This window comes from Eleutherodactylus coqui, chromosome 12, assembly GCF_035609145.1.
Source record: "Eleutherodactylus coqui strain aEleCoq1 chromosome 12, aEleCoq1.hap1, whole genome shotgun sequence".
Lineage (NCBI taxonomy): Eukaryota > Metazoa > Chordata > Amphibia > Anura > Eleutherodactylidae > Eleutherodactylus > Eleutherodactylus coqui.
In genome coordinates this window covers 119,809,581-119,831,544 of record NC_089848.1, presented here as the reverse complement: position 1 = coordinate 119,831,544, position 21,964 = coordinate 119,809,581, and the positions used below count along the sequence as shown (strand labels likewise).

The following is a 21,964-nucleotide window of genomic DNA, read 5'->3' as shown; positions in this document are numbered from 1 at the left end:
ACGGCTTGTTTCCCTCTGCCTTCTCCTGTGAGGCTGGACTGACGGCTTGTTCCCCTCTGCCCTCTCCTGTGAGGCTGGACTGACGGCTGGTTCCCCTCTGCCCTCTCCTGTGAGGCTGGACTGACGGCTTGTTCCCCTCTGCCCTCTCCTGTGAGGCTGAACTGACGGCTTGTTCCCCTCTGCCCTCTCCTGTGAGGCTGGACTGACGGCTTGTTCCCCTCTGCCCTCTCCTGTGAGGCTGGACTGACGCTTGTTCCCCTCTGCCCTCTCCTGTGAGGCTGGACTGACGGCTTGTTCCCCTCTGCCTTCTCCTGTGAGGCTGGACTGACGGCTTGTTCCCCTCTGCCCTCTCCTCTCCTGCACCTTCTTATCAGCTAATTGATGACCACAACAAGGTGCATCTTTGTTGTGGTCATAAATCAGCAAATAAAAACATGCAGGAAAGGAGAGATGAGGGCTGAAATCGGAGGCATCAGTCCAGCCTCGCTGACAGATCTATTAGGACGCAGTCTGCAGGGTCTATATGCAGTGATATGTAGAAGCTACAGAAGACAAACGCTGCAACATTTCTAATTAAACCCTCTAGCAAAGGTGATTGTCAGCATAACACACATGCATTTAAGGGAAAAATGCCCCCCTCCCCAAGGGATTCATGGCCTTTAAAGGAGCGGTGCAGTTGTAAGGTATTCATGGCCGATCCTCAGGATAGGTTATCAGTAGTAGATCAGCGGGGTCGGCTGTACGGGAACAATGCTGGTCTGCTGTTCACCAGGCCTGTGTTCTGCGCTCATCTCTGCTCCCACTGCTGTAGTCCAGATTGCTACTAATTTTCGATGGATTCTTGACCGCTGCAGTGTGAACGGAGCTGCCTTATTTCTGTAGAAATTACCTCGGTGTCCAAGTGCCGGGGCCCAGAGATCAGCTGATCAGCAGCAGACCCCCCCGATCGACTATCGATGACTGATCATGAGGATAAGCCATCAATTTACAACTGGAGAACCTTCGTAAGCCCTCTAAAACCCAATTTGGCTTAACAAAGCATGCTCTGGCGAATTGCATTCAGCCATGCTGTTAAGGGCAGCCTCACACGCGTGTCATTTAACAGTATATTATGCCTGTGATGTACGCGTGCATTATATTCCGTGAATAGATCCAATTAAAGCATACGGATTTTCATAGATCTATTCACAGTTGTGTATAATGCACTCGTAAAAACTAGCGCAGCGTCTTCTATTTTACCGCGTATTATGTGTGATAGAGCCCTATTGTTCCCTATGGGTGCATAATAAATGCTGTACATACGCAATTACATTGTGTATGTTTGCCATGTATACACAATGTCGCTAAGCAACAGAGTGGTTAATTAAAAAGAAAAAGAAACAAGTCAGACTACGCATGACAGCATGCCTGAGATACGTCATGCGCAGTGGAAGATTGCTGCCATGCGCTAAGATAGGCCAACTCACACAGCGGTAAAACGCTGCGGGTATTAGTGTATCTTGACGCCACCGGAAGCTAGGGGTTTGACAGGAAAAACGACCCTCTCACACCCCCAGCTCCTGATTGGGTCAAGACTGGAAGGTGCTAGCAGGACTGTGCGCATTGATGTGTGCCAGCGATGCACCCTGAGGTGTTCTAGTCTTCTTAGGCACACATTATCAGATGTAAATGCTGCCATGTTACCGCAGTAACACCTCACCCTACGGCAGCACCGCTGGCACACATCAATGCACAGGCTGCATCCATTTCTGTTACCAAAAGAGATGTCCCCGGCTCCGGCCCGCCCGCCGGCTCAGCACTGTGTCCAGGCAACCGGCTATGAACATTGTGTTGGCAGCCGCAGCTCTGTGGTCCCTGACATCTGCTCCCCCGGTCACCGATCGCAATGGTAATGCAGGAGGTGCTTATGGTCTGGCGGCTGGGAGAGCTGGCCGACACTGGAGCCCTGTCTCCCAGCAGCCGCCTGTCAGCTCCGTGGCGGCCGAACCCGCAGTCTCTCTGCTCACTCAGCGGCGCCTTCCCCTGCTCACCGCTGCCAGTCGGCTCCCAGCTCACAACTACCAATTCCATCCCACTCTTACCGCTGCCACCTCGGATTCTGTAGTGGTCTTGCAGGACCTACAGACTTGCCACATGTGCAGCCAATCAGGTACAGGGGGCATCACCCCCTGTCAATCTTGTCTCCACCAGAAGTTCCTGGTGGCGTCAAGATACACGAATACCAACACTGCGTTACACATGAGCCCAGCCTGAGATAATGTCTGTCAACAAGCTCTTGACTGTTTCCAATGATGACCTACAGAATGGTGAATGCAGCTCTGGAATATTATGTAGAATGTAACTCAGGATCAGTAATAGATAAATAATGTACACAGTGTCTCCACCAGCAGAATAGTGAGTGCAGCTCTGGAGGATAAAACATGATGTAATGCAGGATCAGTACAGGATAAGTAATGTATGTACACAGTGACTCCACCAGCAGAATAGTGAGTGCAGCTCTGGAGGATAATACAGGATGTAACTCAGGATTAATAAAGAAAAAGGCCGCCTGCAGACGGCCGGGTCGGATCCTGCTGCGAGAATTCTCGCAGCAGGACCCGACCAGAGCCCCTGCAGGGACCAGTGCGGCGCTCACCTTTTCCACGGCTCCGGCTCTTCGACGTGCCGGCTGCCGGCCAGCCGGCGCATGCGCAGAGTGGACCCGGGGTGCCGGGAGAGACATTTCTGTGTGAGCCTGTGCGAGACCCGCACAGAAATAGAACATGCAAAACGCAATCCTATGCAGACAGCCGCGATTTGTCCGCGTGAAAACACGTGCGGAAAACAAATCGCCGCCGTCTGCATAGGATTACCTTTTGCAATGCAACCCTATGCAGGCGTCCAGGGGTGGAAATTCTGCGGGAAATCCCGCCGCAGAATTTCTGCCCGTGTGCAGTGGACCAATGTAATGTAAAGTATTTACAAAGTGACTTAACTTTTTATGTCAATCGCACAAAAGGTAACGCTACACCTTGTGATGTCCATCGCAGTCGCTATTTAGGCTAATGATCGGACCAGGAATCATCAGCTAGTGAGCACTTCTTACAATTAGAAGCTCACAACATCACACAAAGCTCTCCAGCCAGCTGCTGATTCTTCTTAGGATTATTCCTTCTTTATATATACTCACAGAAAAGTGAAAGGAGCCCGCTGTGCCGGAGACAACAATTGTGCAGCGCGAATGTATAAAGAAGAGAGCTGTCTCATTGATCTCAGGTCTTGGTGAGACATCTCAGCGTGCTCGCCCAGAAACCAACTTCTCTAAATACTAACGAGGCAGTAATAAAAGGCACTAGACTCCTAGTCAGTACCATATTATAGTGGTTGAAGCTTTATCTTCTGTCTATAGACACAACGCTGCCATGCCTATAGGAGACTCCGGCTTCAGGAATGGTGGAGCTTCACCCAACCTCCCATAGTATGTGGATTCTGAGAAGCAGGGAGTTGTAGTTGCATTACGAATGGGACATCAGGCTGCTTACTTTTGCATTAATGCTTCGTGATTCGCCATTGACAATCATTTCCTAAGTACCGCACTCCAATCGCCAAACATAAAGTCCATTCATTTAGTGGAAAAGCTTCTGAGAACTGGATGAGTCACTCAGACATTAGAAAATAAAAACCATTGAGTTAGTCGGCGGCATTGACGGGATAAAGTGCCAGGGGATAGATTTCCTTCTGGACCTTTCAATATGAAAGGTTAAGTGGTTTTTTGGCCCCATATCTCTGTCTTCATATACAGCAATATTTGTGCAAAATGAACTTTATGTGGGAGGGTGGATGACTGGGAGCCCCAAACTAGTATTATACCCCTCGTGCGGGTGAGTGAGATTATAGGGGGGCACATGGGGCACATGCACTAGTGCCTCCAACTATTCCACGGGATGGGTGTATCTAAAAATCACAATCCAGTCCTGGTCATGGTGACCTTAAATCAAGGCACCACATTAGGAGTCTGTCATTGCTTGCTGGATGCACATCTGGAATGGGACCAGGGTGAAGTCATGGCGTCATTCCCAACTCATGTGATTTGCTAGTCTGCGTACGCTCTCTATCATTCTGGTGCTGGGCACTGACAGGAGCATTTTAAGTTGATTGGTTGGCTGAGGGGTGGATCATCCCAGCCAGCCAATCACAGTTTGTCTGTGCACATTTATTCCAGCCCCTCCTCTCTGAGGGTGTTGGTAATTCTTTCACTTTGGTTTGGGAATGCATACATGCTAGTCAAATATTTGGTCTGACTCCTGTCTGACTCCTTGTACAGAAAAGGCTTGGAACGGCACATCAGAGTACAATGTTGAAGTATATTTATTGAATCCACAAAAAGAAAGCACAGCTGAGTGATATGAAACACTTCGGGTATTCAACCTTTTGTCAGGTATCAAACAAGCCAGCAGAGAAACCAGCAGGGAACTGAGCTGAGTAACGCCTGGCTGACTCCTGTCTGAACCTAATCAGACTCCTGTCTGGCGTCAGCACCTGGATCAGCCGTGCTCCTCTGATAAGTCTGTGCGTTTTATTTATGTGAAAGTATTAAATGATATTTTAGGCAGTAGTGTCGTGTGAGTAATATTTGTGCCGTGTGCATAGCAAGAAGCAGGTGTGCAAAAGACATGCATTGTAGTAAAAGTTTACTAAGAGGGTCTTAGACGTTGAGCATGCAACTTTGTCATATTTAACCTTTGTAATGTTTTACTTAAAGAGAAGTATCACACATGCTGTAGACTTTGAATTGTTGCCTTTTGAGGGTGTCAAATTATATAACCTCTTGCATGGGAGCGATAAAACAGAGGAGCTTGGAAACATCACTTGAGTGTTTTTCATGGTTCTCTTCTTCAATGCATTGTACAATAATTAGGCATACCTGGTTGATAAGGCTAAGATACCCCTTGAGTATCAACTTAGTGATTAAGTGATTACTTTAAGGCCTCATGCCCACGGCTGTGACGGACTCCGCTAGCGGAATATCACAGCAGAGTCCGCCACACTACCCTCCAAAACCCCGATACTAACCACTCCGGATCTGCTGTACACGTCCCGCCTGGCGGGCCGGTGCACATGCACAGTACAGCGCGTGACACGCCGGCAGTGCCAGATGACGCGGACGTCGGGGACGCGTATTCACGCGATACTTCCGCTGTGCTACAGCGGAAGTATAGCGTGACGGCCAGCTTCCATTGACTACAATAGAAGCCGGCCACGCATATTCCCGCGGCAAATGGAACATGCCACGTTTTCTCTCATGCTACGTAATTCTGCGGTGGAATTACACAGCGTGAACATTGACCTATTAGGTTCAATAGAACCTAATAGCTGTGGGACAACGCCGCGGATTTCCACCGCATGAAACGCGGCAGATATCCGGCGGTGGGCATTAGCCCTAAGACTCATATGCTGGAGTGCTGATACATAACGTTTCCTGTACATTTGTGGTATTATATTGTGTCCTCTTTGCCACTGTTCCTTGTCTCCATCTAGTTAATGCATAGATAGGACAAGCGCCTTCAATTGGATGTATATTATAAAAAAATATCTGCATATAAGTCCTTAGGCACAAGGAAAGAGACATGACCGGTGCAAGCGGGGAGCCCCTGCTAAAGGACTAACCCGCCCGCACCTGAAATCCCCATCAGCTTTGTAGTCAAGACCTTACATCCCGCAGGACATCCACATGTTAGAGTGCCGCAGGAGAAACCGAAAACCCCAGCCAGAGAACGTGAGTAAATGCAAAGAGGACAAAAAGAGGAAAAAAGATTGCTCTGCGCTTGTAAGGATCTAAATATTTCTACAGAAGAGAGGTGAGAAGATTCTCCAAAGTATATGAGATTTTTTGATTTAATCCTTCAAAAAAAGCAGTCATTTAAAAACATTCATAGTCTGTCATGCAACGCGTTTTGGCGCTATAAAGAGCGCCTTTTCGAAGCATTCACAAGATAAGACACATTTACATTTATATAGCAGATCCCTTGGCTTATAGGGGGGGGGGGGGAGGGAGGGTTATCCAGCATCTGAGAGGTTAAGCTTAGTTTCCCTTCATTCTCAGTATTTGTTTCCTTATATGCCCTGTTGCTCGTGTTTGTACGTAATAAAGTGTATATGTTTAGTCTATCTGCATTTGTCGTGTTTCTATTAGTCTGTACACACGTCCTTCTGGGGCATTATACTTATGTTGGTGTCGTTTATTATGTCATTCCCTTTTCCCAGATACAAATCTATGTAAATCAACATATGGAATGTGGGATGAGATTATGAGCTGAGTGTACAGTGTCAGCTCCTATGGGCAGCGACCTCTCTCCTGTAGAGTGTCAGCTCCTATGGGCAGCGACCTCTCTCTTGTAGAGTGTCAGCTCCTATGGGCAGCGACCTCTCTCCTGTAGAGTGTCAGCTCCTATGGGCAGCGACCTCTCTCCTGTAGAGTGTCAGCTCCTATGGGCAGCGACCTCTCTCCTGTAGAGTGTCAGCTCCTATGGGCAGCGACCTCTCTCCCGTAGAGTGTCAGCTCCTATGGGCAGCGACCTCTCTCCCGTAGAGTGTCAGCTCCTATGGGCAGCGACCTCTCTCCCGTAGAGTGTCAGCTCCTATGGGCAGCGACCTCTCTCCCGTAGAGTGTCAGCTCCTATGGGCAGCGACCTCTCTCCCGTAGAGTGTCAGCTCCTATGGGCAGCGACCTCTCTCCCGTAGAGTGTCAGCTCCTATGGGCAGCGACCTCTCTCCCGTAGAGTGTCAGCTCCTATGGGCAGCGACCTCTCTCCCGTAGAGTGTCAGCTCCTATGGGCAGCGACCTCTCTCCCGTAGAGTGTCAGCTCCTATGGGCAGCGACCTCTCTCCCGTAGAGTGTCAGCTCCTATGGGCAGCGACCTCTCTCCCGTAGAGTGTCAGCTCCTATGGGCAGCGACCTCTCTCCCGTAGAGTGTCAGCTCCTATGGGCAGCGACCTCTCTCCCGTAGAGTGTCAGCTCCTATGGGCAGCGACCTCTCTCCCGTAGAGTGTCAGCTCCTATGGGCAGCGACCTCTCTCCCGTAGAGTGTCAGCTCCTATGGGCAGCGACCTCTCTCCCGTAGAGTGTCAGCTCCTATGGGCAGCGACCTCTCTCCCGTAGAGTGTCAGCTCCTATGGGCAGCGACCTCTCTCCCGTAGAGTGTCAGCTCCTATGGGCAGCGACCTCTCTCCCGTAGAGTGTCAGCTCCTATGGGCAGCGACCTCTCTCCCGTAGAGTGTCAGCTCCTATGGGCAGCGACCTCTCTCCCGTAGAGTGTCAGCTCCTATGGGCAGCGACCTCTCTCCCGTAGAGTGTCAGCTCCTATGGGCAGCGACCTCTCTCCCGTAGAGTGTCAGCTCCTATGGGCAGCGACCTCTCTCCCGTAGAGTGTCAGCTCCTATGGGCAGCGACCTCTCTCCCGTAGAGTGTCAGCTCCTATGGGCAGCGACCTCTCTCCCGTAGAGTGTCAGCTCCTATGGGCAGCGACCTCTCTCCCGTAGAGTGTCAGCTCCTATGGGCAGCGACCTCTCTCCCGTAGAGTGTCAGCTCCTATGGGCAGCGCCTGCTTTATACAAAAATATGCAAAAATATTGTCCCAACAATAAAGTCAGCTTTATTCAATTCAAAAGGCGATGTGAAGGAGTTGTTGCATTTCTCTAGTGCTTTTAGAGGTGTTGCTTGTATCTTAAAAGATCAGCGGCACAACCACAAACACATATGTCCGAACACACAAAGAGAAATGTATGTAATGTATAGTTCTGAAATGATACTGCTATACCAAGACTAAATATAACCACTATGCAACGATTATATACTATAAATAGCCTCATACAGTTTATACTATAAATAACCTCATACAGTTTATACTATAAATAACCTCATAGTTTATACTATAAATAGCCTCATACAGTTTATACTATAAATAGCCTCATACAGTTTATACTATAAATAGCCTCATATAGGTTACCTGATGTAGAAACTTCCATTTGAAATACCCAATTTGGGATTTTTGAGGCAATCGGGGTAGGAGAAGGGGGTATGTCCTGTTTGGGATGTGATATTGCAGCTCTGTCCCATTCTCTTCAATGCAGCTGAGACACAATACTACACACAACCCATGAAGAGGTGCGGCGCTAGTTTTAGAAGTAAGAAACCATGTTTTTCTAATCTGATACAACCCCTTAAGGCCCTTTAACATGCACCGATTATCACTCAAAATTCATTCAAATGGCTGAAAGTGAGTGATCGTTACGTGTAAACGCGGGCAGTCGTGCGCTATTCGTTCACTTGTAGTTAGCGGCTGGTTTTTAGCTGGCAAAAAAAGCATTGCTGACAGTTCAAAAGAAATTCTTAGCAATGTAATCATTGTATTTGCTTTGCATACACAATGAGTACACTGTCTACTCATGCCACATAACCCTCAGCGTAAACATGCAAACAGCTGCTTAACCTAATCAGGGAGAATAAGATGAATTAGGTGCGAGTAATTTGATGCAGAAAAACTGTCGGCAATTCGTACAATAGTTCAGCCTTTAAAGTGAAGAAAACTGCAGATTACTGAAATCCACACATTTCAACATTCTCCCTTCTGGGAAAGACACAACAATGTTTATCCATCCACCTAGCAACTACAGTGTAGACCAGGGGTGTCCAATCCATAGCCCATGGACCATTTACTGCACCAGGAAAATTGCCAGTGGGCCGACGGCTGTGTGAGGCGACCACTGCAGTTCATTATGCACAGGGCTGTCAGTGACAACTATATGTGGCCAGCCCTGTGTATACGAATCGCAGCGGCCGGCCTGCCCAACTACCACTGTGTGTAACTGTGAAGAAACGGCGTACTATGATACTGGGACCCAAGGGGGAGGAGCCTCCTCATTGGTCCAGCGCTTATCAGTCCCGCCTCCACACCGTGCTGATCAGCCTGCAGCCGTCAGGGCGAGAAGCCGATCACCGCTGTTAGCTCCGCCTCTTCCTGCCACCTCTCTAGTTTTCTCTTGAGTTGCAGCTAGGCCAGCGACCAGTAGCGGTACTGTGAGTTAATGAGCCCAGTGCAACCAGTAGTTAGTAGACTAGTCAGGATAGCCACCTCAAGTGCATTAATCTAGAAACCATCAGGACGGTGCTGCCTGCCTCTGTGTCCCAGGTGGATAGTAACTGATCATTTATACCCTAAGGGTACATTCATACAGCGCAATTTTCCCATGTGTGAATTCTGCCTCTACAATCTGCAGCAAATTCTGTGGCTTTGTGCTGCGGTCTTCGTTGTGGATCAGAACGCAGATGTAGCCCTATCAATGCGCAAAATCCACCTGCGGACCCCAACGCGTTTCATTAGTGTTTGGGATTTTAAGGTGCGGCCCAAGACAACTCTTCTTCTTTCGATGTGGCTCAGAGACGCCAAAAGGTTGGACATCCCTGATATAAACTGACATACTAGAAAAGATGCAACTGTTCATTAAAGGGGTGGTCTCGCGAAACCAAGTGGGGTTATACACTTCCGTATGGCCATATTAATGCACTTTGTAATGTACATTGTGCATTAAATATGAGCCATACAGAAGTTATTCCACTTACCTGCTCCGTTGCTAGCGTCCTCGTCTCCATGGTTCCGTCTAAATTCGCTGGCAGCTTGCTTTTTTAGACGCGCTTGCGCAGTCCGGTCTTCTCCTTTCAGCACGAGCCGCTTCAGCGTGCTCCCCGCTACAGCTCTTCTGCGCATGCGCAGATGAGCTGTCACTGCTCGGGAGCGCGCTGCAGCGGCCATTCTGCACCTTCCTCTGTTAGAGGAAGGTGCAGAAACTGGAGCTGCCCAGCGGAGAAGCCCAGCCCAGCCCAGCAGCCCCGAGAAGCGTCCCAGGTAAGTGATGGGTCGGGGGGGAACTAGCGCTGCGCCGGGGGGGGGGGCTGTCGCTGCGATGGGGGAACTAGCGCTAGGCCGGGGGGGCTGTCGCTGCGATGGGGGGGCTGCCGCTGCGCCGGGGGGGGGCTGCCGCTGTGATGGGGGAACTAGCGCTAGGCCGGGGGGGCTGCCGCTGCGCCGGGCTGCGCCGGGGGGGGGCTGCCGCTGTGATGGGGGAACTAGCGCTAGGCCGGGGGGGGCTGCCGCTGCGATGGGGGGGCTGTCGCTAGGCCGGGGGGGGGGGGGCTGCCGCTAGGCCGGGGGGGCTGCCGCTAGGCCGGGGGCTGCCGCTAGGCCGGGGGGAACTAGTGCTGGGCTCCGGAACCTAGCGCTGGGCTCCGGGGCCTTCACCTGGGCTGAGGGTCTAGCGCTGGGGAGCCGGGGGCTAGCGCCTTACCTGCTGCCTGGCGGTGGGCGTCTGGTCGGCGGCTGCGGGGCGTCTGGTCGGCGGCTGCGATGCGTCCGGTTGCCATGGAGACACAGCTGGCGGCGTCTCGGGAGCGCGCACGTCGGGCTGCAGCGAGCGACGGGGAAAGAGCCGGCGGCCATCTTGAGAAAACTTTATAAGTTGCTGAAACGCTGGAACGGTAAGTACGAACCAGCTAGAAATGTCATTTACAGGGGGGCTTTGTAATGTGTACTTAATGGGGGGGACTGGGCAAAAAAAAAATTTAACTGCTTCCTCGAGACATCTCCTTTAACATACAGACTTCTGTGCCATTCAGGGTCTACATAAAGCTGAGTGTTACCCATATTTGTGGCGTCAGCCATCCTGAGTCAGGGACTAAGGTAATAGAGCCAGACATAACCTTAGCAGACCTTACGAGACCTTCTCTTTGGTGTATGGGGGGGGGGGGGGGGGCTGTTCTTTTTTTAAGAATAGATTAAGTCGCTCATAAACATCACATTTCGGTTCTCTTCAGTCCGAGCGGCTTTGGATGATAACGCATCCAGTGCTCTCACATCCCTCCAGGTCAATTACGGAGATGAAATATCATTTAAGAGAGGTAACGGGAAATTGGCTTTTGATAGATAATTACTAAGCAGAAACATATTCCCACATCCTGTACAGAAGCCTCACAATCAGCGGTCTTATTCAAGAGTCCGTAAACACTGGGCGAAGCTATAAAAGACCGTCTGCAGTCGCCGAGACTGACGTGGATGTTACGTGGCCTGCATAACAAGTACTGCTGGAGCGTGGAAAAGGATAAACTTCACCGTTCATCTCGGATTCTCGGTTAATACATTACAGCTTTCTGCTACATTTACACACATTAGGGGTAAAACATTACATCCTAGTAAATGTTATAATAGATGTTTATAGCATATACTTGAAAAGCTGCAGTTTTCTGATACGGAGCTGCTCATCCAGTTTCCCTTTACTCAATCATAACGCTGCAGGATAAAATCCTGTCTATCTGCAGCCACCACTAGGGGGAGCTCAGTGAGGATGGTTTTATTACTGGGAGCTGTATAAAGGTACGATCACATGCGTACATGATTATGAGATTTTTCCAGTAGATCCGCGGCAGATTTCACCTTTTCAATAGGATCTGCAACTGAATCCAATGGTGCGACTTTTGACTCGGTTTTTGCAGCAGAATTTGATTTATTAGATTTTGGTGTAGTATTTCCACTACATGTGATTGCACCCTCAGGGCTCCTACACAGTGGCGTATTTTTAACACTGCGATATCGCAGCATTTTTTTTAATGCAAATGTCAATGGGACGTTCTAATGTTAAAATCGCATCGCACAAAAATCACAAAAGCGCAAACTTGTGATTTTTGTGCAATGCGATTTTAACATTAAAAGTCCCATTGACATTTGCATTAAAAAAAAATGCAGCGATAACGCAGTGTTAAAAATACGCTAGTGGGTAGGACCCCTAAACGGTGAGCTCCCTCTAGTGGAGGCTGCAGGCAATGAGAATTTTATGTTTAAGGATATTTCCAGACATTTTACTATCGATCCTCAGGAAAGGTCACTAATAGTTGATCAGCTCAGGCCCGTCAATTTAAATCCTCCAGCCTGCCGTGAGTGTAGCTTAGCTGGATGTCAACATCGGTGGTCAGAGCCCTTAACACACACCATCGCCTCCGTTTCCAATGGCATCATGAACGATGAAACTGGATGCTACGGAGTGGAAGAGAGTTGTCTTCAGCGACAAATCCAGGTTTAGTTTGGGTGCTGACGACGGCCGTGTTCATGTCTGGAGACCTCAGGGCCTCAATTCTGCCATTGCTATGGACACTGCCCCCTGCTGCTATGGTGGTCTCGGGGCCATCGCATACAACAGTCGGTCCCCCCTAGTAGTGGTACGAGGGACAATGACAGCTCAGCGATATGTTCAGGACATCCTGCAGCCACATGTGTTCCTCTCATGGCGGCTTCCAGCAGGATAATGCTCGGCCGCACACACAAGGGAGTTGCAGGAATGTCTTCACGACATTTACACCCTTCCGTGGCTGCCAGTACAGAGTACTAGAGCCTCCATGCCCACCTGTATCACATCTTGTATCCAAGCTAGAGGCGGTACAACAGGGTACTAGAGCCTCCATGCCCACCTGTATCACATCTTGTATCCAAGCTAGAGGCGGTACAACAGGGTACTAGAGCCTCCATGCCCACCTGTATCACATCTTGTATCCAAGCTAGAGGCGGTACAACAGGGTACTAGAGCCTCCATGCCCGCCTGTATCACATCTTGTATCCAAGCTAGAGGCGGTACAACAGGGTACTAGAGCCTCCATGCCCACCTGTATCACATCTTGTATCCAAGCTAGAGGCGGTACAACAGGGTACTAGAGCCTCCATGCCCACCTGTATCACATCTTGTATCCAAGCTAGAAGCGGTACAACAGGGTACTAGAGCCTCCATGCCCACCCGTATCACATCTTGTATCCAAGCTAGAGGCGGTACAACAGGGTACTAGAGCCTCCATGCCCCCCGTATCAGATCTTCTATCCAAGCTAGAGGCGGTACAACAGGGTACTAGAGCCTCCATGCCCCCCGTATCAGATCTTCTATCCAAGCTAGAGGCGGTACAACAGGGTACTAGAGCCTCCATGCCCCCCGTATCAGATCTTCTATCCAAGCTAAAGGCGGTACAACAGGGTACTAGAGCCTCCATGCCCGCCTGTATCACATCTTGTATCCAAGCTAGAGGCGGTACAACAGGGTACTAGAGCCTCCATGCCCACCTGTATCACATCTTGTATCCAAGCTAGAGGCGGTACAACAGGGTACTAGAGCCTCCATGCCCCCCGTATCAGATCTTCTATCCAAGCTAGAGGCGGTACAACAGGGTACTAGAGCATCCATGCCCGCCCGTATCACATCTTGTATCCAAGCTAGAGGCGGTACAACAGGGTACTAGAGCCTCCATGCCCACCTGTATCACATCTTGTATCCAAGCTAGAGGCGGTACAACAGGGTACTAGAGCCTCCATGCCCACCCGTATCACATCTTGTATCCAAGCTAGAAGCGGTACAACAGGGTACTAGAGCCTCCATGCCCACCCGTATCACATCTTGTATCCAAGCTAGAGGCGGTACAACAGGGTACTAGAGCCTCCATGCCCCCCGTATCAGATCTTCTATCCAAGCTAGAGGCGGTACAACAGGGTACTAGAGCCTCCATGCCCCCCGTATCAGATCTTCTATCCAAGCTAAAGGCGGTACAACAGGGTACTAGAGCCTCCATGCCCGCCTGTATCACATCTTGTATCCAAGCTAGAGGCGGTACAACAGGGTACTAGAGCCTCCATGCCCCCCGTATCAGATCTTCTATCCAAGCTAGAGGCGGTACAACAGGGTACTAGAGCATCCATGCCCGCCCGTATCACATCTTGTATCCAAGCTAGAGGCAGCACAACAGGGTACTGGTTCTCCAGAATAAATTCTCCTTTTGCTCGGATCTTGTAATCACTAACCTTTACCAACGCTTCAATCACACAGAGAAAGTTTCCTTTGATTTCGACAACTTCTAGGGGAGGGATTGGTTTTGGAGTTTATGTGTTATTTTCGGCACAATATGCATGAAAATAGAACATACGTATTTTTGCGCAAACGAAATGTGAACAAACTCACTGAAATCAATGGGTTCTATTCACTGCTCGTTCGATTCCAACAACTCCTGGATGCTTGATGTTTTATATTAGGGTTAGGCAGACACGGACCCATCGTCCTGATTTTTTTGTAACCTGCGTACAATAGTGCAAAATTTGAATTGTCAAAACCAGAAAGAATTTCGACTGGTTCATGCACTAATACGCTCCGCAGCGGCAAGTGTATTTGTGAATGCGCCCATCTGTTTAAGCCCTTATACTAATTAAACCTAATTGCCCATTTAACTCTTTCCAATCCACTGTCTGATGTCTAAAGACATTATAGCTCCGATGTTGGAAGACGTCCGTCGGGGTTCTCTTACTGTATATTGCCAGCCTCTCTGCTGTCGGAGCCTATCCAATGTGTCACCTCATGCAGTACTGGCTTTAGCCAGCAGATAGCGCCATTGTAAATCGGCTGAAAAAGAGTAAGGCCCCTAGGAAAAGCAGGATACAAATTGGATTGGAAAGGGTTAAATCAATGGGAGCATACTTGCGTGTCTCTTTGCACATGCAAATACGCAGGGCGTGCACGCACAAAAAATACAGTAAGATACGCACACATGCAAAAATGCAACGCACATCGCGCAAATACACTTATATTATGCAATTACGCGGGTATCGAGGCCTTTGATGCGCAGATGTGCATAAAGATTAAGCATGTTCTGCTTTGTTTCGCACACACTAGTACCGCGTGCAAAAACACATGATGACAGGGCTCATTGAAATCAATGGGTTCGGTTCTCTGCGTTTTGCGCATAAATACGTCCGTGTCAGTCTGCCCTCATTCTTAGCATTCGCCCCCTTATGAATATGGCGGGTGTGCGAGTAGATGTTCCCCGTGTTTTTTGCACCTGTGCAAACATTTCAGCCCGTCTTCATCCTCCTGCTGGGGGTTGGTGTTTTTGGGCGCTTTCATACGGGACAGAATATTTCGCAAGAACTGCTAACGTGCAGATTGTTTTAAATGTCAGAACTCCGCATCAGAATCCGGAATATTCCACTGATGTGAACGCTCCCCTGACGGCATTTATAGTAGCAGCAATGTGGGTGAATTCACATGCTACAGAAAAAAAATCGGCACTAAGGGCCTCATTCACACAAATGTATGTACAACCATTTGTGCCATGAAGAATGCACTTTTGTGCGCGTTTTGGCGCATATTACTTTACTTTTGGCGCTTGCACGGCCGGTTCACATGGGGGCGGGAGGACTGTTTAGTCTAAGGGGTTCCCGATCTGTTCTTGTCCTGCGGAATTGTACACAAAAATAGAGCTGCAATTTCTTTCCGCACACGTGAAACGCGTGTACAAAAGCGTGATGAGGATGAACTAACTGAAATAGGTTTTATTCTCTGCGTATTGCGCTCTGCAAGTTTGGCGCACACAAACATGCTTGTGTGAGAGCGCCCTATGGCCAGATTCATACCAATCTATTTGCGCTTGCAATACGCAGAGAACATGAGCCACTGATTTCCATGGTTTCGTTCACGTTTCCACAGATGACCGTCTGCGCAGTTGTGCACGCTTCAGAGCAGCTGTGAACGAGGTGTGATCAGGTAGATTTGCACGATTATCGGCGCATAGTATTGATCTTTTATCTTACATGTAATGTGCGTGTCCGGCACATCATACAACACGCGGACGGGGTGTTCATGTGCTGCCGATGCGAGCTGCACCCGAGAATCTGTGCTAATACAGACTAAATCAGATTTTTACTGAACTTTCTGCGCTGTCGGGACCATTCCCATTGGCACAGGGGACACCAGCAACGTGAGGCAAAAGGCCTAATTAGTCCCCGGTGTTTTGATTTCCCTGCAAATTTGCGCAGTTCATTGTGCAATTCGCAGGGATCAGGTGCGCATTTGCGCTCCCCCATAGACTCCTATGGTACCTTCGGGGTGTACATGCACACCAAAATACAGTGTGTCACGTTTTTAATGCATGCGTGAAATGTGCATGAAAAAGCAAAAGTGAGAACGAACCCATTGAAAACAATAGGTTCTATTCTTTGTGCGTTGTGCGCACTTATCTGAATTGTGCGAAAAGTCTGCACACAAAATCTACGGCACATGCGCCCCATGTGGACGTCCTCTAAGGCGGTCCTCCAACGATTACAGTGTAGAGACATCATTCATCATTACTATCCAACACATAGGTGATAAATCTAAATCAGTGAGGCCCGATCACTGGGACCCCCACAGATCACTAGGATGGGGGTCTCTGTCCCTCTGCCCCCCTTTTAGTCACACGGTGGTTACGTTACTTCATACTCTCCGGTCCTTATGACATGTTCTTCTCGCTCATACTCACAGCTGGTCCTGCAGCTCCACAATGATGTACTCCAGCTGCTCCTTCTCCAGTTTGTGGTTCAGTTCTGTATCTTTAATCCTCTGAAGTAACAATTTGTTCTGCGTCACTGAATCCGAGAGTTGAACTTCCCTCAGACGGACCAACTCTTCCAGGTAACCCTGAAAGGAGAAGAATGGCGGGTTATCCTGATGGGCTCAAGCCTTCATGTTAGCTTATAAGGGTTCTATCATACCCACCTCTCCCCGGCCCCCTAGGATGAAGCTTAGTAGCTCTCCCAGCCCCGGCGCTGGCTTCCTGGTGTAAGTCATGTGATTGCTGCGACCACTCAGAAGCTGCAGCCTCACTGTCCAAACTCCTGGCATCAGCGCTCACATCCGGGCATCATGATGGCAGGAGTTTGGGATGGTGATGATGCGGCCTCTGAGTAGCTACAGCGGTCACCTGATGTTCACTGGGCCATACACCTGTAGGAAGTTTTTCTCTTTGGGACTATAAAACTGATGCCACTTTTTAAGTTAGACCTTCGATATAACATGGGTGAAGATTGGACTATGAGCACCCCCGCCGATCAGCTGACCAAAGTGGCAGCAATGTCCCAGTGACAGCCACACCACATGTATGGTGCTGACTGTCAAGTACTGCTGTTTAGTTCCATGCACTTGAATGCGGCTGAGCTGCAGTGTCACACACCGCCAATTACAAGGCCAAATTCATGATATTAAAGCCTGATAAAAGCCCCACCCCGTGGAAAGCCCGAGAAGAGCCACAACCCCCACATCATAGGTTTGTCACGCCAAAATCCGGAATGTTGCTAAGAATGCCAAATAACATGGAGCTCTACTTGCTAAACAAATAAGGGCATGTGCTGCTTCAGTTAGCTAATCGATGGGGGTCCTGAATGTTTTGCTCATGGAGGATGTGGGGTTGTCTTTTACACCCAGCCACAGTGACCACCATCAGAGATAACTCTGATTACAGCCATTAACCTTTTAGAACCTGCTGCCAATTTTGAGGAGGGGGCTCCCTCTGTCAACTGATAACCCCCCCCCCCCCCCCCGTGCCATGTATTTTTGTCAATTAAACACCTGCCTTGGGCTGCCCGGGCGTAATAGAATGTCCACAGACATACAATATACTGCAATATATTATATAAACTATCAATCTATCACTAATTCACATTCCCTACAGAGGCAATAAAAAGTGAAATTAAGTTTTTTTGTTATAATTAAAAATATGAAGTTTAAAACCTGCTGCCTTCCTATTATTAAAATAAATAATGAAAATAAAGAAAAAACAAACATGTGATTTCACTGCATCCGGAAAAGTCCAATCTATTAGTGTAATGCATTATTTGTCAGGCCTGACATAGATCCCTGTGAGGACCGAAACGTCGCTGCCTGCTTTGTATATGGACCATGATGGAATAAAGTGGCCTTTTAACTTTTAGGCTTTTGCCGTGGACGCTGCCTCCTTCTGCACTTCTTACTGGACACCGCCTATGGAAAGCGGTCACTGCATTACCCGCGGCTGGACATATCGCCCGTGGACAGCCTGCCTAAAAGTTCCAAAAAGCACAGTGGCCTCCATAATTCTAGTATGGAAGAAGTTTGGAACAACCAGGACTCTTCCTAGAGCCGTCCGACCCACCAAACTAAGAACCCAGTGGTCACTTCAAAGATCCTGTGTGCAAATGGGAGAAACGTCCAGAAGGTCAACCATCCCTGCGACACTTCACCAATCTGAGCTATATGGCAGAGCGGCCAGAAAGAAGCCTGTCCTCAGTAAAAGGCACATGGAAGCCGCCTGGAGTTACCAAAAAGGACCCAAAAGACTCTTAGATTGTGAAAAATAAGATTTTGGAAACTTTTGGCCTCAATTCTAAGCATTTTGTCTGCAGGAAACCAGGCACCAATCATCACCTGAAGCCTGGAGGTGGCAGCATCATGCTGTAGGGATGTTTTTCGGGGGCTAGGACAGGGAGACAGGTAAGGATTGATGGAAAGCTGAATGGAGCAAAGCACAGAGATATTCTTAATGAAAATCTGATCTAGAGAGCAAGGGACCTCAGACTGGGCAGAAGGTTCACCTTCCAACAAGACAATGACCCTAAGCACACAACCAAGACATCCCAGGAGTGGGTTAGGGACAACTCTGTGAATGTCCTTGAGTGGGCCAGCCAGAGCCCTGACTTGAACCCCATCAAACATCTCTGGAGAGACCTGAAAATGGCCATCCACAGATGGCTTCCATCCAACCTGACAGCTTCAGAGGATCTGCAAAGAGGAATGGCAGAAAATCCCCAAATCCAGATGTGCAAACTTTGTGGCATCAAACCTAAGAAGACTGGAGGCTGCAATCACTGCCAAAGGGGCTTCAGCTAAGTACTGAGTGCGGGGGGCGAGTACTTAGGTCAATGCAAAATGGGAGTTTTTCCTTTTTAAAAAAATGTCCGTTATTTCTAACATTCTGTTCTCACTTTGTCATTCTGGGTTCTGAGTGCAGAATGATGGGGGGAAATCTTGATTTTTTTTTTTACATTGCACGAGGCCACAACATAGCAAGATGTAAGAACAAGTGACAGGGTCTAAAGACTTTCCAAAACCATTGGAAGTGCTCAGAAAAGTTTTAAGCTATGGCTGACATCACACATGATGAAATAGCAAGGTACTGTAAATAAGTAATAGGGGAAGTAAAGCTGAATATGAGCGGGCGCTACAACCACCGCCAGCAGGTGTAGACAAAGCGCGACATGATTCCAATGCATCAGGGAGTCGGCGTGACAAGCAAACACTCTTAGCCAGAAAAGTCATCGGCACCAAGAAACAGACAAGAAAACGAGAAGTCTCCTCTGTAATTAGGCTGCGATATTCGAGAACAAGACGTACAGCCGGCAGAAGGAGCTCCGGCTCAGAATCAATTCATCGTGAACTCGTGGGCACAACAAAAGAACAGGATAAAGCTCCTCTGAAGTATCCACTCGAAATATCACAGACGCTCATTACATCAAGAAGACAAGCCAAACTACAATTACTTGTAGAAGACATTGATGTGTCGTCTGTCATACAGAAGTAGAAACGTCAATGAAAGCTGCTAAAAAACAAGAGCAAATAAACGTAACCCCTTCCCGCTGCGGCTCTTCTTGTTGTTGGGATTTTACATTTTTCCTCCCCACTTTCAAAAATTCACAATTTTTTTAATTTTTCCATTAACATAGGCTTGTATGCTTGGTACAGGCTCAGAGCTTGGTATTTGCAGGGCAACGTGTATTTTCTATGGTACCACTTAAAGTACCATATAATGTATTAGAAAACTTTAGAAAATTTCTAAATGGGGCAGAATGGGAAAAAAAAAATTTCGGGGGGGGGGGGAAGGGGGGGGTGCTGTTACAACTTTCAATGTGCATTAAAACAACATGGTACTCTGTGGGTTAATATGATTATAGCAACACCAAATGTATATAGTTTCTTTTAGGCCTTAGTCAGACGGGCGATTTGTCGCGCGATTTGCGCATGCGTCTGGCGATTTTATAAAACCATTGGACACATCGGACACATGAGCGCTTTTTATGTGCTCGTCCGATAAATTATAGAAAAAAAAAACGCAGATGGGGGCGTGGCCTAGCGAGCAGAGAGAGCGGGCGCACGGAGCCTTCACTCCGGACAGCCAGAGCAGATAAACCGATTTAACGGCACCCCTGCCTCCTGGAGACCCCGCTTATTACCGCCAACAACATCTCTGGCAGCTAGCGAACGGAAAGAGACGTTCCGGAGCCCTCCAAACCGCGGCTGCCCGCTGGGGCCTAGTGCCGAGTGAAAAGCCGGGACCTCGATTTCGGCGCCGGCGCAGAAGTAAGAGAAGCGACAGAGCCCGGACGTGTAGGAACGGGCAGCGGCGTCCTCTTAAACACCTAAAGGGACGCACCGGACGAGAACCGGACGGAGAAGGTGGGTGCAGGCAGCGGAGGGGCCGCAGAACAGCACGGCAGCGGCGGCCCTCAGAAAGGCGGGAAGCGTTGAGTGGGGAAGGGGGCCCGCACCATAGAGCTGAAAGAGTGAGGAGCAGCTCCCAGCCCACACTACAGAAATAAGTGGTGGGGTAAACACAGTAGGAACGGCTAACAACAGGAGGGCTCCACTGCCTCACCTGCACCCCCTAGAACCCTCCGCCGAGCGCCCCCTCTCACAGCGCAAGAAGAACCGCACCCCTCCCCCACTACCAAAGATCACAGCAGCACCCTGCATAACTAGGTCGGCTCGAGCACCGGAGAATTACAGAGCCGGAGAGCACCCCATCAAGTTATAGTGGGGAAAGAATTACATAACCCCGATATCCCGCAGTACTCAAAGAGGGAAGAAGCGGGAGATAATGTCTACACAAACAAACCTCCTGGGCACCCTGAAGAAATCAGAACTGAGGCGTCATAGACAGGATCCCCTCTATAGGCTGTGGGCGCAACATTTCGGTGATCCCGTCGGGTCCAGAGACCCCTGAGCAGTACAGCAGTGTACATCTGCGCATTACCAGAGGACCCCAACAGCCCTCCCACGCAATTGCCTCAAATAAACTTGAGTTCTCATCCCACAAACCAAAGGGAGCAGGGAGTTGAACACGGCTTCCCTATCTACTAGAACTGACAATCTTAGGTGGGAATAGAGACAAGAACAAAAACGACGAAAGCGCCCACACTTATCAGACACACAAGTGACTGCATCTACAGGCTCTTCCTGAACTCTTGTAGGGGAGCTCCGTTCGGGACCCCACAAGAAGATCTGCTTCCACTGAACACAGCCAACGACTTAACAGTGACGTATATACGAGCCACTCATTACATACCACTCCAAGCAACTGCATTCTCAGAAAGAAACCGCAGGCACATAATGACCCCCTGAGAAGGCGCGCTGAGGGGCCGGGTCTAGCCGCGGGGTGGAAGTCCCTAGCCAACATCTCCAAAGCATGGGAAAGAGCAACCGAGACAGAAGCGCTGACACCCTCGACACACCCAGAACAGTTAAGGGACAATCAGACATGCAAAGGTTCCTCAAAGAAAGAGTCTCTAGATCCCCCCATCCCTCTGGCAGGAAGTCTCTGAATTTAACAACTCCTATGTCTCAGAGTCTAGAAAGAGAGGAAGAGCCCTCGTCAGAAGGAGAGGGAAGCGAACAAGTATCAAGAAGCTTTATGAGAAACCTGATCACCAAAGCACTTAGGCCGATTGTCTCAGATCTCTCAGAAATTAAAGAAGAAATAAAGTCAATGGGAAAAAAGGTAGAAGAACTGGAATCCTCTACATCAAATCTCATTTCACACTCAACAGAACTTGAACAAGCAGTAAGAGAACATCACCACCAGCTTAACCAGGTCCTGACCATGCAAGAAGACCTTGAAAATCGCAATAGGCGAAATAATATAAGAATTAAAGGACTACCCGAGTCATGGGCATCGGAGACTTTAAGCAAAATCGCTACCGAACTGTTCACTCTTCTTCTTGGACAGGACAGAGCCAAAATTATTGCTATTGAACGCATACACAGATCTTTGAGACCCCCACCAGCTGGGTCTGAACCGCCCAGAGACGTTATATGCAAACTCTTGGCGTTCCCGGATGCTCATGCAATCTTA

The 21,964-nt window shown here is 49.0% G+C and overlaps 1 protein-coding gene across 5 annotated transcripts in view; it reads right to left on the bottom strand.

The window, feature by feature from the left end:
* RUNDC3B (RUN domain containing 3B) overlaps positions 1 to 21,964 on the bottom strand; it is a 289,933-nt gene that overhangs the window by 54,191 nt on the left and 213,778 nt on the right. For all 5 annotated transcript variants that reach the window (XM_066585392.1, XM_066585394.1, XM_066585396.1 and 2 more), the window contains one exon: positions 16,346 to 16,503. In XM_066585392.1, coding sequence (XP_066441489.1) covers positions 16,346 to 16,503 — 158 coding nt within the window. The remainder of the gene's footprint in view (positions 1 to 16,345; positions 16,504 to 21,964) is intronic.